Source organism: Gallus gallus, chromosome 5 (assembly GCF_016699485.2).
Source record: "Gallus gallus isolate bGalGal1 chromosome 5, bGalGal1.mat.broiler.GRCg7b, whole genome shotgun sequence".
NCBI classification, from domain to species: Eukaryota; Metazoa; Chordata; class Aves; order Galliformes; family Phasianidae; genus Gallus; species Gallus gallus.
This window is the reverse complement of record NC_052536.1, coordinates 24,573,774-24,590,693: the sequence shown is the minus strand read 5'-3', so window position 1 is coordinate 24,590,693 and position 16,920 is coordinate 24,573,774. Positions and strand designations below refer to the sequence as shown.

At 44.0% G+C, this 16,920-nt stretch overlaps 1 protein-coding gene across 4 annotated transcripts in view; it reads right to left on the bottom strand.

Moving 5' to 3' along the window:
* WDR62 (WD repeat domain 62) overlaps positions 1 to 16,920 on the bottom strand; it is a 94,337-nt gene that overhangs the window by 65,453 nt on the left and 11,964 nt on the right. For all 4 annotated transcript variants that reach the window (XM_046942106.1, XM_015287118.4, XM_015287120.4 and 1 more), the window contains exon 3: positions 933 to 1,024. In XM_046942106.1, the coding sequence (XP_046798062.1) occupies positions 933 to 1,024 (92 nt within the window). The remainder of the gene's footprint in view (positions 1 to 932; positions 1,025 to 16,920) is intronic.

The following is a 16,920-nucleotide window of genomic DNA, read 5'->3' as shown; positions in this document are numbered from 1 at the left end:
AGTATTGTATCTTTCCATCTAAGCCATAGCCATTCCCCATCTCAATAGCCATGTCTCCACTAGCAGGGTAAACATCCTACAGAAAATGTTTTTCCTCCCTTGCTTTTTCAATATACCATCTATTATGAGATCTCAATCTGAAAGTTTTTCAGGTGCTACTTTCTTTCACATGAGTCTCATCCCACAATGCAGCAACTCTGACATGATCTGCTCCTCTAATCCCACAATGCAGCAACTCTGACATGATCTACTCCTCTACAGATAAATGCTCTGAGTGAGCTCCACCTCCAGCAAGATCAGGATCTGGTCCAAAACGTCTACAGTTTTGCTAAACATGCAACTCACAAAGCCACCTCTATAGCCCTCAGCTATCTCCTTCTAGATAGCTCTTTTGCTGTCCGATGTCTCCATCTAGATATCTCAATTTGCAAATTTGATGGGTTGCACTTCAAAGAACCCATAAGCAAAGGGCTGCCAACATGAAGCCTGAGATCTTTCTCCACATTTGGATAGGAAATAAGTTATAAACTGCAGGGCATGTACAACAAGGGTTTGTCAACTCACTGAAAGCATCATTTGCTCCATTAGGTACTCACATGCTTAAGCATCTATCCCATCGAGTTATGAGCAAGGTCAGCACACTACTGAGCATAGTTAAAAACCCCACAATGTATTTAACACCTAGCTTAGAGCAAGAGGAGGGAAAGGGATTCCATAAAAAGGATATTATTAAAACTTGACAGGTAAGATGCAGTACTTCTCCTTTGCTAATTATACTAGCAGTGCCGATGCTCATAATTGACCTCTATGCTAAGAGACTAAAGAATGGTGAATTCTACCTATAGAAGACCGTACTGGAAACACCCTGTATCTTACACTGTCATCCCAGTTCTGGTTAATCTCAGCTTTGAAGAATGCAGTTAGTGACTCACCCTGCTGGATAAGCGACAAGGCCAGTTCTGGGGTCGCAGGCTAATCCTCTGCCTCCCGACACAGTTATCCCCAGCACCTTCTCCAAAGTCACCTAGTGCACATGAAAAAGAAAAGAAGTAGTATCATGAGATATGAGTACAGTTCAAATCGACCCAAATGCAGCCACTAACAGTCTGGCACTTCATAATGGCTCTGAGAAGAATCACATCTCCTAGAAATTTACTGACAAGCACCCAGGCACAGAGTAAGGTTAAACACAATTCTATTTTCAACACAGGTACAGTAAAATACTGCTGGGATACAGAGTTACTTATCTACTGATTATTTCTCTGTGCCAGAGCACTGCGACGTATTGCAGAGGACTGCAAGCAACAACTAGTACAGAGTGAGAAGCTGGGGTGCACATCCACTGCCCTGTGATTCCCACCTTCCCACCACAAGCAGCAAAATACTTTCTCTACAGTTCTTTCCCTGGAAGTCATTTCCAGGTTGACCCATTATCTTCTCCATCCACTTTTAGGTGGTTCAGTGTGGTCCCAGCTCCATATTCCTAGGAACCGAATAGTCTTTTTTTTTTTTTCCCCCCACAGTGCTTAAGCTGGAAACCACATTCAGTGGACCAGCACATCTCTCCCCAGGAGTCTCAAGAGATAGAACAGCTCATATTATTGGGTTAAAAAACTTATGTACCAATGACCCATTCAAGAGACGATAATTCAAAATGCTTGTTTTGCCCACAAGCAAAGATCTCAACTATTTTAGGAAAGAAAAGACAACTGAGTAGAGCTACCTGGAAGATACAGAAATTCATAACCAGACCTCTGGGACAAGAAGCCAGGATAAGCAAACACAAAAGCTGCAGGGACAAGGGAGAATAAGACTTTTCAGGGAGCACGTTCTGGGAGAGGAAGCATCAGAATTCAGCAGTTTCCCAAAACAAAAGATTGCAGTGGGATTACACTGCACAAAATCTGGTATGTGGCATGAAAGGATTCAGCATCTGAACATAAACCAGCTTTTTTGCCTTGGGATCCTTCTGACAGACATAAAATTATTATTTTACATTTGCACAGCTCAATTTTATTTATTATATATTTTATGCATACATTCCTCCGCAGGACTGATGTCCCTGCCAAATTCATGGATTTTACTGGGTCACAGTCTTCTGCTTTCAATTATCATCATCTAAATTACATTTGGCTAAGGACTTAAGGCATGGACGCTGCATAACAAGGCACCATTGTAAAATCACCACTATCATTAATGGCTGCCCTGAAGACCAACATCTTGTATTTGTATCAACATACAAAAGGTAAGGGCAGGGCACGGCAGGCTTCCCCACGCTACCCTGACAACACAGCTTATCAGACTAAGAATTCAGCTGCAGGCTGAAGAAATGAGTCTCAACGGCTCAGGTCACTGGAGAAGGTAATAAAAGTAAGCCCACTTAGGGAGCTAGGTGGCTACCTTGCTTCAACTGGTAAAGCAGGGCCAAGGTGCCAGCAGCTTGCTTAAAGCAGGCCATCCATGCCTCCACAATTTCCAGTTTGGACTGGCTTCAAACCCATGACACAGAAAATGGAAGATGTTACACCCCACTCTCTGGAGAATTCAGTGGTTTTTTCCCCTTTAGTAATGATATATCCCAGATAGCTTGAGACAGAGTGAGAGAACACCAATTGTCACCTTTCCTCATAAAATAAGTATCTCTGGAATCATTACTTTTGTAAAATTCATCAGGGTTTATGTTTAGTGTAAGAACATACAATTAAAAATGCATTTACCAATTCACCAGTATAGCAAGGAAATAATTTAATGTTTGTTAACAAAGTGAGGGAGGACTAGAAGAGGCTAGGAGGATGCCTGCTCTTCCAGGTTTGTTAGAATACTTCAGCATAGGTTTAGCTTCACAAATGTACAGAAAGAAGAATTTGCTGAGATTCAAGCTCATATCATCAGTCCCCAACCCATAACACTAAAAGAGGTTTAAAGTCCCATAGAAACTGCATACTTGACAGCAAAGGAGGAAGTGGAAGAGATGTACCATTCAAGTGCTCCACTCTACATTCTTGATGCTGTCAGCAATCATCAAATTTAGTAATGCTGTGTTCACACTACTCAGCACAGGCTTTAGCTCAGGCTGGCTGTAATCGCAACTGTCCTAAAAGGCACTGCCCGACCTTGGCTATGCAGCTAATAGCATTCAGCAGCAGTTCAGCAACCTACTTTCACCAGCAGGTATGTTTTTCCCCCACAAGGACACACGTTATCCCTGCACGTTACACTGCCACTGAGCTGATCCCACAGCCACCTGCTCCTGCTTCCTTCCTCCCTTACCCCAACCAACACCCTCCCTTCCTGGCACTTCCCTTGCACCAGCACTGACATGACAACTGCCTTCCCAGCAAGCCAAACAAGCAGAAAAAATGTTTTGTGGGTTTTGTTCTGTTTGCCAGCCCGGGGAAGCCACAGGGGAGCTCAAAGACAGGGAAAAGAAGAGCTGGCCCCTTTTACTGGCTACTAGATCTGTCTAGCTGTACCATCAAAATCCCTTCTGCACATGGCATTATGGAAAAAAAATCCACTCCCTCCTAGTTTTGAGGAGTGTGAGAAACTGAACAAGAGCACTAACTCATTCATCTTGGCACTATCGCCCCATCACCAGCAGCACATCATGCCTTCTCCAGCTTCCTCTCTTGCTCTAGAGTCTGCAGGGGCCCCAGGCTGCTTTGCCAACAAACTGTACTTGTAGTTACAAGAGGAGGTGGAAGGTCTACCTTTCTCACAAGGCCAGCGTTCAGCTTGACACAAAAGGAATAGCTCGGTCTTCAGGTCCAATTTTCAACCACCAGTGAACATCGTCTGGCCTCCAAAAGACCCTTAGTCCCATTAGAAAAAGACAACCACCACCAAGGTCATACTGCAGGTGTTGCTACATCTACTGCCACAGAAATGGATACCTGCATCAGGAGATCCACAAATATCTTTCTGAAGAAGATTCTCCTTCTTTTGTTCCTAGGCTTAGCTTTAAAACTTGCTTTGTACAAAGAGTCTGAAAGACAACTCTATAAGCCTCATTGAAATGGATGTTCTTACAACACCTCAGCATGCCTAGTAATAATCCTTAGGTGTTAAAAACAACTTGTCTCTAAAAGGAGGATAAACACATTTAAAGTTGGGCCTTGTGAAACCTGGGAGCTCCATTCCCACCTCCCTGCCCAGAAGGCACCACAGCTTTATCTCCATAATCAACCTCCAGCCTAAGTGACATAAGGGCTCAAGATAGTCAATCACTGTCACAGAATGGGACAGAAGAATAAACAAACTTCAGGGGAAAAAAAAAAAAGGCAGCAATGCAGTATAGACCAGATTTCTCTCAACTTGCCAGATAAAATGAATGGTTAGTATAGTTAATTAGGGCAGGAGCACACCATCATTTATTTCTAAATCTCACATAAAGATCTGCTATCAAAGGGCAAATAAGTCAAGACAGGTCTGACATTATGCCACTTCTGAAGTTCAGGCAAAATGAGGTAGGAATTCACGTAGCAAACTCAGTTTCCCAGTTCCACACAGACAGTGCCATTCATATAAGTCACCCAGGTGGTACTTCAGCATATCCCAGTCACAAAAAAATTCCCTGATCTCTTTCCAACTCTGATGTGAGATAACCACAGCACCGCAGAGTGCCATTGCAGACCTGGAAAACCGGTGGGTTTGTTACCAATAATAGCTCCCACACTGGCCCAAATTGCTTCCCACAATCATCAGACATGTCCTTGCTTGCTCAGGTCATCACATCCAATAAATGGGCCACCTCACCTCCCTTACCCAAGCCAGGAAACAATTGCAAGACAAAACCTGTAATTCTGTGCCCCTAAATTAAAGGCCCAGAAAGGAGGCTGGCTATCCATGTTTCTTACTTCATCCTGAGGCTTCTATTAATAGTATTTGGCATTTTCAGTCACAGCTCTCTGTGTGATTTGCAAGTACTATCAAATGGAATCACATGCAATATGCTTCTAGAGTTCATTTTGCATTGTAATTACCTATCTGTTAACCACCTCATCTCCATTTCTTTAACATCAACTCCCCCCCCCCCCCCCCAAATTTGGAGGCTCATGGCATGCTCATGATCAACAAAAATAGAAAACAGAACTTTAGGTATGCAAGACAAGCGTTCAACTCCCCATATCCATCCATTTTACACACAAATCTAAATTTAGCTGCTCAGAGTTGCACAGATGGGTAAAGAAATTTCAGTGCCTAAGTAGGTCACCCTATTCCTTTCACTTCAGATCCAAGATCATTAGGAAGCTCCCACAGCCCCTCTACCTGGTAAGATCAGATCAGCAGAGTCTTATACTGCAACTACCAAAAGGTATTCAATACAGCCAGGCCTTGCAGTAGAGGGGAAGAAACCTTGCTGCAGTGCAATCCCCACTGGAACTTAAAGTGCAGGTCTGAGTTGCTTCCCTCAGGCATGGTTCCCCCAAAGCCAAAGGGGGAGCCCACACCTGTGTGACAAAGCTATACCACCTTTGCTTTCCTGCTGGTGTTTGGATAATCCTTTCTGAAAGGCTGGTCTAAAGTAGCCCCTGACAGCTTTGCCTGTCTTTTCAGGAAACAGGGCATTTGACCAGCAGCTCCTGGCTCTCAGAGTATGAGTTTCTTACTCGTTTCAGTTCTTTCTGCTGTTTTGGGGAAGTTGAAAGACAAACCAGGAGCAATCGTTTCCACATGTTAAAAGGACAGCACAGAAATCCTTTAAGGATCAGCTCAACATCCCCCATCCCGCTCTTCACCTCCTAGTAAACTCTCTCCTCTTCCCTACAGCTTGCATCCCTTTGGGACCATCTGCACGTAAAGCCACACATCTGGCCAGTGCACCTAGGCCAGATGGCCCTAGAGAGTAGTAGCAGGCCTCAAGTCAATCTTCAAAAAACGCCCATTGAGCACAGTAATAATTTCCACAAAAAATGGATGCCAAAGAAGGGAAACCAGCCAGTGACACTCCTGCCTGATCTACAGCTCACAAGCTCTCTCCCTGATGCTGTTTTGCTCTTGATGCCAGCCTCCCACCACTCTTCTATGCCTGCTTGTCCACCAGCAGAGTTCCACAGCCCAGAGTCACCTTCAAGGTATGAAAATTAACTTTTCAAGACAAAAAAAGAACATTTTTAACACCACGTATCCCTCACAATGTTTCACCTGTAGGCTGTATGATGCTGTTATCCCATCATTCTCCCAGGCCAGAAGCAAAAGACTTGAGGAGTCCAGTAGTTTTTCAGCCCCTCTTCCACACAGTCATATGCTCTCAGCATATTTAAGAGTTTGTTTGTTTGTTTTTGACTCAGTCACTTCACATCCTGCCTTCTAATACTACCCACATTCTCTTCTGGGCACAAAAAAATCATCATTCTCTACAAATGGAATTTATTTAAATACAGAAATAAAGAAACAAAGCTTCTTTGAGAGGATACCTGCAACTCTCCAATGCTCGAAAAAGCCACTGAGGAGGGAAAAGCAGTGGTATAGGGCTGCCTGCATGTCCAAGTGGCAACAGCATAAGGCAAGAGATTACAGCCTAGGAAAATCATATCCAGCAAGCAGATGCATCTGATCCAGACTTCATGGAGAAAGTTTTAGAGCAGGAAAAGCAAATCTGAGTCTCTCTCATCTGCTATCTGCCACGCAAAATTATTCTGTTTTAACCTATTTCAGTAGAGTTCTCTACCACAAACTTACCAGCTGTGCCTTTAAAACCCCAGTACTCAGAACATCTTTTGGCAAGGAACTTCACCACTGTGTTACATGCTGCAAGAACCACCTCTTACTGCCTGCTTTAAACTTGACTCCTATTAATGTTATTTGATGCCCCTTAACTCTTGCGCTGGAAGAGAGACTGAACAGCCAATCTCCATATACCATCTTTAGGTCATACGTGACTTTCAAGGAGCTATTCTATCAGCCCAGAGTCATCTGTGTACCAAGAAGAAGAATCTCCACTTATTCAGTGGTTCCCCTGAACACCACTTTGTATATTAGATAAGTTTTGACACCCTTCCGTGAACCTCTTTTGAGGCCCTCTATATCCTTCCTAAGATGGAAGAGGAAACATCCAGACTACACACAGCTTTCAAGTTGTGATTGCAGTAACTGTTTACAGAGCAGAACAATAGGGTCTTCTGGTTTGTACTCAGTTTTCTTCTCCTGTTAATACCTTATACTTTATCTGCCTTTTTGATATCTAAATCACTTACAGACAACAGCCAAGAGGTCATCCAGCATCATAAAGAACACAGATAAGAACTACAGCTGCTACGCACTTGGAAATGTAACGCCCATTCTCTCTGCTCTCCTATGGAAAGGGATATCCTATTCTTGAATCAACGGTCTCGTTTCAACTCCACTTCCATTTTCCATCCATGCCTCTGTGAGTAATTATTCATGAACAAGAACATCCTCAAAGGGAGTTCTTGCAGTACAATTATTCCATTACACTCCAGAATGGCTACTTCAATAAATGTCCACACGCAGACAGGATCTATTTTAAAAGCCCTCCTGTGGGCCCGTGTGTAACACAGTTAACTTTGAATCCACTTAATTAACTAACAGCACCGACTCAGCATGAAAAGACAACATCCATCAGAGTTCATCTCTCATCCACTGCATAATGTGTCTGCCCTCATCCCTCTCCCAGATGAGCGTGGGTCTATTAATAATGTACGTGAAAAAATATGGGTTTCTGAGGAAGTGTTGCACACAGAAATCCCTGAGATACAAACTACAAGGATTGCTTTAGAAAGCTTTCCCCTGCATAACACAGTGGCCATCAAGCGATCAGTTATCACCTTGCTTGAGAAGCAGCTACATAACTACCTGCTCTTTTTACTTGAGAAAAAATACTTTCATGGTCAGATTTGAAACCCCATTATTCTTCAGCCATGGCAATACCCCAACACAGAGAACTCCAAAATCAGGCCTAAATTTCAGAACAGCATGGTGGCTTTCACATCCAACTCCCCATATAGTGTTCCCAAATTTTTTAGCAATGCTGTATTTTCCGTGCTGCAACACAGCAAAGTCCTGTGCACTCCAGAACGTGATACATGAAAATGCATTGTAGCTGTACATTGACAGCATCTAAGAAATAGCTATCTATTTCTTACATAAGTGAAATTTGATACAGAATGCCAAATCTCACAGCTGGCCCTGTTCATACATCTCTCCTGCAGCCCCTGAGCCCCACTACAAAAAAAATAAGCACATTTAACCTCCAGGAACCAGCACACACGTTGTGGGCTCTAATCTACTGTCTGAACACACTGTCTGATCTCCTGTTACTGCTGTACAAAAACAAAGGCTTGAAGTTTTACATTTTAGCTCTGCTGTGTTTCGTTTGACACATTAAATACAGAACACTGATTACAGTATGCTCTACTTAAGGGGCTGTCAGCATTTCCACCGTAAAGCCTTCGTTTCAGGGCTTTATAACACAGCTGTGAAATATTCATTTTGTATTTGAGCTTGACACGCAAAGGTCTGGCTTGGGCCCAGGTTCCTCTGTCTGTTTGTTTTCTGGGAGCTGGAGTTTTTGGGTTTGATCTGGCACAGAGAGGGTTGAGAAGGGGGGGGGATGGAATGATGGAATTAACTGTAGGGGTTGTCTTACAAGAGCAGGCAAACAATACAAATACCCAGCTCCACTGTTGGTTTCTGCCCCTCACCTACCCAAGACCTTCCCTTATTTGTCTGAATATGCACATACTCTTCTTTTATTAAAAAAAAAAAACATCTGTCCTCTCCAGCCTGAACCTTCTGTTCTTCAGTACTCCTTGCTAGCACTAGGTGCTGCCTTAACAAGCCTGGAGATTCATAATATTCCACCTGCAAAAGCAATAGTATGGCAAGCTCCAAGACAAACCAGTTCAAAACACCTCTGCCATAAAAGACCAGTCTGCACGTCTCCTGCAATAAGTCCCACAAGCCTTGCTTACAGCTATCATTGTAGGCTTATACCAGTGGCCTTCAGGAACCATCCCAATACCATCAGATCCAATCACACAGCACAAACCCGATGGAACATTCCAAGGTGCTTCCAGCCTATGCTCAATTTGAAGCAGCATTCATGGGGTAAAGGATTCAGAGCAACATCTGGCCACTGAATGAGCCTTTGTATTTTAACAAATTAAAAAAAACAAAAACATGACCAGAATATCATTATCTTCAACAAGCAGTAGCCATTTTTAAATAATTTTGATATCCCAAATAGTCATTTAAAGAACAACGGGGAATGATTTTCCACAAGACAAATCGCAACCGACACACCTTAGCCTAAGGAGTAGTTGGTACAAACTGACTTGCCCAAAGGATTTGAATCACTGAATTACATGAAATATTACATTTGTGAACCTGTGTAAAAGCGGAGGTGGTGTGGGGTGGGTTTCTCATGGAAATGCTGAGCCTCAGTTCTAATGGCTCTGCCTGGTGTCTCTAAAATGGTTGTGAATGCATATTTATTAAAAATGATCCAGGCAGCTGAGAGAACAGGGAATGAAACGTGGACAGAGGTAGAAAAAAGGGAACATGAGCAACACAGGATCCCTGCAGGCCGTCTCCTTACATGTGCCTGAACACAGAGTGCGTGCGTGTGTGTCCATCTCACTGCACCCCCTCTCTTGCCTGCTCTCCCCTCCTGGCCTCCTCTCCATGCTGGCTGCTTTCAATCCAATTCCAGCTGTCAAGACTGCATTCCTGACCCGTCAGCCCCAGCTGTCAGGGGCTACGTGCTGAAACTGCACTCTGCCTTCTTCGTGCACCTGGAATAAAGCAGGCCCAGGGAGGCCATAAATGCCGATGCCTGGCCCTGGGGAAGTGGGAGGAACACTATTATAAGCACCTCTAGCAGCAGCCATAGCAAAAGAGCTCACGTGCAAATGTCCCTGTGGCCTGCAAAAGAGGATACACAGATGGCTGATTTTCTACCAGTTTCTACAGCGTGACCTAGTTATCATAGAATGGTTTGGATTGGAAGGGACACTGAGGATCATCAAGTCCCAACCCCCTGCTGCAGGCAGGACAACCAACCTCCATATCTAATACTACAGCAGGATGCCCAGGTCCCCATCCAACCTGGTCTTGAACACCTTGAGGGATAGGGCACCCGCAGCCTCTCTGGGCAGCCTGTTCCAGCACCTCACCACTCTCTGTAAAGTTATCCTTAATTATTTTGTTTCTTCCCACTGCCATGCCCACACCAAGGTCCACTCTCTTCCAAAAATATTGCAGGGTTAGGAAAGGCCCACATAACATAGCCAACCCCAGCTACAGTCATAGCAAAGCAGCATCTTCTCCCATTCAGTCACCATCTTAACCATAAAAGCTGCCCAAATCAAACTTCCATGGCATTACACAAAAGCTTCAGAGATACAAAAGTGTGAAGAGATAAGGGGTGGAGTGTGTGTGCAAACTGTCCACCTTTGTCAATGTTATGATGCTATATTATGATACCATATTGATTTCTGTGTGGGGAATTTTTCACTGACACGAGAAGACTGTGTGATGAATGTTTCTTTTAAAAAAAAAAATATCAAACAGGCTGCAGGTTTGCTGGCACATCAAGAGTCAACCCTGACTTATTTCAGACTAAGTGTATACACGTGGAGTCAATCTGACCTTCTCCAATAGGCAGGCAAACCCTCTGGGAAATAGAAATGCGCCCTGTGCGGGCAGCCTGCAAAAAAGCTGTACTCCAAGTTTTCAGGACTTGGACTTGTGCAGGATCACTTCTTCACAAGAAACAGATTTTTCCGATTTGTAAACGTGCATTAAATTTTCATATAGCAAAGAGAGCAGGTGACGTGTCAGACTGTATGTAGTGCGGACTTTTGCCTCCCACGTAGTCAATTTGTCCAGTGATTCTTCATTGTAGAAAAAGGAACCAGTTCACCTTCCCTAGCAGGGAGAAATATCTGTAAGAGGATTAAGTACAGGAGAAGACTTGCAATGGTCCCCCATCAATCTGTCCCAAGAGTGGAGATCAAAGGAAGTAGGATGACTTTGTGACAGTGTTACATGTTAGCCTTCTCCAAATCCAGGCACGAAGCCTGAATATAGGCAAAGAAAGTGCTTCAGTAAGAGGAAAATGTGAAAAAAATAAATAAAAAATAAAAAAATAAATTACTACAGCTCCCTTGGGCAGCACTTCAGTTACTCATATAAGGGTTTGAAATCAAGCAGGAGCAAACGGTTCTCCAAGTGAAAGGGTCACTGTTTATCACCGTTAATCATCACTTCTCAGATGGGAAAGGCTCTCTCCATAGTCATTTTCCCCTCTGTTTTGCACAGGGCTTAGCACTGACAAGAGGCGAGACAAGGGAAAGGAAAACAGCCAAACAGGGATTCAGGCAAGGGCTGGCAGGATTTCTCCCACCAAGGCTCTGCTATAGTCCCTCCCCAGAGCCCCAGCCCTGAGCTGGGCCGCTCCTAAACACAAACAGCCAGGAGTTAAAAGTCCACAGCTTCACCGCAGGACAGGCACCCACTCCAAGGGAATTGTGGCAGCTTTGCATAGCTCCTGACTCCAGGGAAGTTAAACACATGGGCTGTAACACAGTGTTTCCAACACTGATATCGCCGTGGTGAGAAGCTCAGTCCTAAATCACTCTGTGCTGAACTCTATAAACAACACATACATTCAAACTAAACATGGACACGGGGCAGACACACTGAAAGGGAGGGCTCCAAGAGCCCTCTTTCACAGTTAACCCTGCTGAGGGAAATCAGAACAGGAAAACTACTTCAGTAAAGCACTGCACTGAGATTTGTCCATGGTTTCCTCTATTTCTTCTTACTGGCATTCATTTCTGGTTTAAAAGCATCAGTGTGCTGTTTGTCCAAGTCTGTAAGGATGTGGGGAAGGACTTGGTGGCAGAACTTGTTCTTACAAGAGTAGGAACATGCAAGATAGAGCTATATAGGGTGAAGGAAAGCATCTTAATCAGCTTGCCTGAGGTGACACTCATAATTCATTTGTGATTTCTTCATTCACTCATAATATGCCATGCCAAATCAATTGATTTTTATCCTTCATCACTGATTTACACAGCAGTTCTGCCTAAGAAGTCATCAGCTGCCATTTTGAACCATTATTCTAAATCTTGTCTATAGCCAGCCCTCACTGGCACAAGGCAACTCATCAAGTCTTTCAGAGAAGGGGATAGCTCTAAGCAGCATACTTAAGTTGCTGCGGAAGAGTTAAAGAGATTCTCTGTAGACAAAAGCATGAGCTTTCCATGCTCCAATGCCTTACAGAGAGCAGATATCCCTGTTACGGGAGGTCAGGGCTCACCTTGCAGCACCTGGCAGCTCTTTCCTCAACATCAGAACTTGTGCAGGGCTGGGCACCTTGTCCTCCCACGCATGCATTGTCCTAAGACTGCTGTGACTTTATGGGAGAAAGTCCTCAGGAGATTAGAAAATGGTTTTGCTGTAAGCAAATTTAAATTACATTAAGAAAATAAAACGAAAAGGAAAACTCTCACATCAGCAATTTAAAAGATGCTAAGGTTGGAAAATAAATACAACAGGAGTACACAGCATTTATCATATAGACAACATCCACATGGAAAGAGGCAGGTCGTAAAGAGACTGGCATTCAATCTCTCCCTAAACACATTCTGGACTATTTATTGTCTGTTTCACATTACTTGTGAGAAGTCACAATGAACAGGAAGGTCTCCTGTGTTCACAGCAACACATACTCTCACACAGCCTGCCATCTATAACCAGATATAAGAGGACTGGATGAAGAAAAACACACACACTGAGGAGAAATGTCTTGATAATCGTTGTGTAACAAACAAGTGGCAGAGCTGGGAATAACCTCAACTCCCCCCCAGATTCCAGCAGCTCAGTCCATGCTGCACTATTACTGTACCTCACTCCTGCTTGAGGCTAGGGACAAAAAATGTAAAATAATGCTTAAAAATGAGTCAAAGGAACATAAGAGATCATTTTTCTCCCACACCAATCAGGATATGAAGAAGCAGCCACCCAGCTCCCTCCCTACCTTGAGCTACCACTCACTGCCTGGCTCTCTGCAATCCCTTCCTCCATTCCCTGCCCTCTGCCCTGAGAAATAAGCTTCTTACAGAGCGCCTTTATCATCAACAGCCCTTTATGCACACTAGAATTAAGCAGCACTTCACATCTGCCAGCCAACATGCCTATCAAGCACCCAAGGGATTTTTCCTGTTGGCCAGAAAGGAGACAATGTCCTCCTGGAGGAGGAATTCATATGAACAAAGACTGAGAAAACAAAAGCAGAGAAGTGCTCAAGCACTGATTTCCACTGTTTCCTCAACAGTCCTTGTGTGCTCCTAGGTACCCTGCTGAGGTGTCCCTGCCCCAACACTGAAGTCAGAGGAACCCAAAAGGCCCCAAGAATAACTAAGAGAGACTGCTGATTTAAAAATGAGCAGGAGATATGGTAGATACTTTGTTTCACTGTTTGGCTCCCTTGGTACAGCATGCGTTTCACAAGCATTAGAAAGACAACTTACAAGCCCAATTTACAACCACTCTAAGAAGCTGCTCAGGCACAGTTGCAAAGGAACACTGCATTGACAGAACTCCAGGCTCCCAGCGTATCCATGTCCCTCCTCAGAGCACCACCACAGGGTCACCCTTCTGCTTCAAAGACGCACATTGCTGCTACAGGAGAGACAATTGTCACTCTGCCTACACCTACCTCACATGCAGAATGTGGCTTAGTCTTTCCCAAAAAATAACAAATTGTTGCAGATGTCATGGACTAGACCCAACACCCTAAAGATCTGAATAACTCCCCATGCCATCCAGCAGCAAGAAGCATCACCCTATTGTCTGTGCTTCAAGGATGCACAGATGCTACAGAGGAAAACATCACTAGACAAAAAACTGCACTGAGAGAGAAAAGTTACCAAGATGGCTACAAAGCATTCCAAAACAAATACATTAAAAATCATTTATTCAGAATGCTTCGCCTTCTCCACACTCTTTGCCCCTCAATCACTTCTGCCTGTGATTTTCCCCAAGCGCCTCTTCAGTTTCCTTTCTGAATGAAACAAACTCTGTAAATGAGAGGCACAGCAGTCCAGCACAAGCTCAGTTGTTTGAGGAGTAAAAGGTAACCCAACAAAAAGGAAAAGGGCACGGGCTGATATCTTGGTGCAGAAAGCCTGGAAGCACAAGACATAACGCTGGCAAAGCAGGTCTCCTTTCTTCTATACTTGAGGTTCAGGAGCGTGGGTAACTGGTAGAATTGTCAAACGTGAGAACTGAGGAAGTAAAAGCACTCTCAGAGGAAGCAATTTTATTCACAGGCTTAAAACCCTCTTTGTGTTGCCACCTAGAGCTCCTGCCATGCTTAGAGAAAACAGAACATGAAAAATACCACCATTTCTTTACAGCACTTGTCAAGAAATTCAGAAGGCCGCAGATCCAGGCACACAACCAACTGCTCTTTCTTCAGCACGTCACAAAGTACTTCTGGTTTTATGTGTTTAACTCTTAGCACAATTTTCTGCTGCCAAAAGCAGAACATGAAGGAAAAAAAAAAGATCATGGACCTTCACTCTTAGCAACAAGTCATTACTCTCAACTCTCATCTTTCCAGTCAAAAGTTTCAGATGCATTCACCTACCCAGAAACATTTAGCAGAGTCTGCCTTTGCACAAAGTACCTGAGAGACACACGTAGCTCAGGAATACCTGAACTACTGGCATTAAGTATGTTTGTCCAAGGATAATAAGAAGCAGATGAGCACTTGCAGGATGGGCAGTAAGACTGAACAGCAAAGTGATGCTTAGAGTCAGAACATCCCATTCACTATCATTTGTACTGAACCACTTAGCCTACCTAAACAGTACTCAAACTGTTTCTGTCCTCCACCAAAACTAAAAAGATAGCTATAAAGTTTCTGCAGTTTCCACTCATTTCTTGCTGCATACACTGCAACTAGGTAATAGGCTACAGCTGGAGACCAGCTTTATTATGTGTGATGCCAGGCTGCGGTCCCCATCACCCACCAGAAAAGAGGATCAGGATGAAATGAGGCTGATCATTTGACTAAAATCACCCTGCAACGCAGCGGAATGGACTGATGGTAAACCTCTTCATGGAGCACTACACCCTAAAAAGCTACCTACGTCCACCATGTTGCTGCTTCTTTTCTAACAGTTGTTTTAAGAAAAGACTTCACTTCTACCTCTAAATTTTGTGTCTCTTATCTCCTTAGATCATCTCAGGCTTGATAACTGCAATGAAGCACTTAAAAAGACTTTTTAAACGGCCTGATAGTGGCAGGACAATGAGGAATGGCTTTAAACTATAGGAGGGGAGATTTAGGATAGATATTAGGAAGAAATTTTTCACTCGGAGGGTAGTGAGGCACTGGCACAGGCTGCCCAGAGAGCTGTGGATATGTTCAAAGCCAGGCTGGATGGGGCCCTGGGCAGCCTGAGCTGGTGGGTAACAGCCCTGCCCATGGCACGGGGTTGGAATTGGAAGGTCTTTAAGGTTCTTTCCAACCTAAAAGCCATTCTGTGATTCTGGAAGGATCTGTTTACAAGTTATCCAAGACAAACAAGCACTTACAGTTCAAAGATGGAAATAACACCAGCCATGAGCAAAGACTAAAGCCACATAATCAGCACAGTTTGCTATTTCTACAGTGGTCACTTCCTACATTTCTTTTGGCTGAGATAAAAATCTATCACTAACAGAAAACACCACAGATACCAGCACATGCAGACAAAGCAAAGACTTCTATGAACCAGCTTTGTACAAAGAACGAACCAGACAGGTACTTAGAAACTGCAGAAGGCAGTTTGTTTACATACACTGCCAAGGGAAAGTGCCAAGCAATGATACTTCACAAGATTCAGAAGCTGACAGCAATATCCCCACGCACCTGAGAACCCCAGCCACACATCAACATCGCTTCAAAACATCATCACAACATGATGACCAGGGCAAACAAGTGTCCAGACTTCCCCAGTAACAAGAGCAGGGAAATGCCAGCCAGAAAGAGTTAAAGAAAATAGAGCAGTTGTTTTGTGGCTTAGGTCACAACAAACTGAACTCTACAGGATTTCTGACAGGCGTTCCACCACAAGAGAAAAGAACTGAGTAATCATCACAGAAGAACCCAGTGCTTCACATCCAAGTACTTTGTGTTTCGTGCCCTGCCCTGAAGCCTGGCCATACAACATTGTGTTACTGCTCTCAGCCACCTTCCCCCAACTTTTCAACTGATTCTGGGGCACAAGGAATTCCTCCTGAGCCAGCTCTATTGGAGGGAAGCCCTGGTGCTACCCCTTTCTTATATTTATACCAACAACATTACTGCAGCAGTTCCAATATAATTTATATATAGCTCTATGGCTTATTTCCAGGCAGAAGTAACTCAATGCTGGTGTACATGTGTTTAGACCACAGCAATTGGAAAGAATGTCCCATAAACACTGTCAACTTAGCTGTTCCACTGTGACCAAACAGGCTCTACCACAGCAGAAACACAAGGCGTGCCAGGAACATAAAATAAAAAATATATATTATTCAGCAAGAAGCTGATCGAGCCACTCGCCACCTGCACAGCACTGACAGACTTCCACTGTGGTCCCAACAGATTTATAGCTGTAAGTTAATAGCCAGCTCCTATCATATCTTGATATAGCGTCTGACTGCCAAGAGACCACGCAGAAGTGACCAGGGCGTGTGACAGTGTAAGGGCAGACATGCAATACACAGAGCATCTGCCAGGGTCCTCTTGCGTTTCAAAGTAATCTTGTGAACTTATGGTCTGGACAATAGTCAGCTTTTTGCAAACCCTGCTTGTACTGAATATACTTGCAGTGCCACCGTGTATTAACAAGTCTGACTTGAGCCCAAACACCACAAACTTGGGGCCTGAAACAAGGGCAGGGTGCAGGAGCCGTGGAG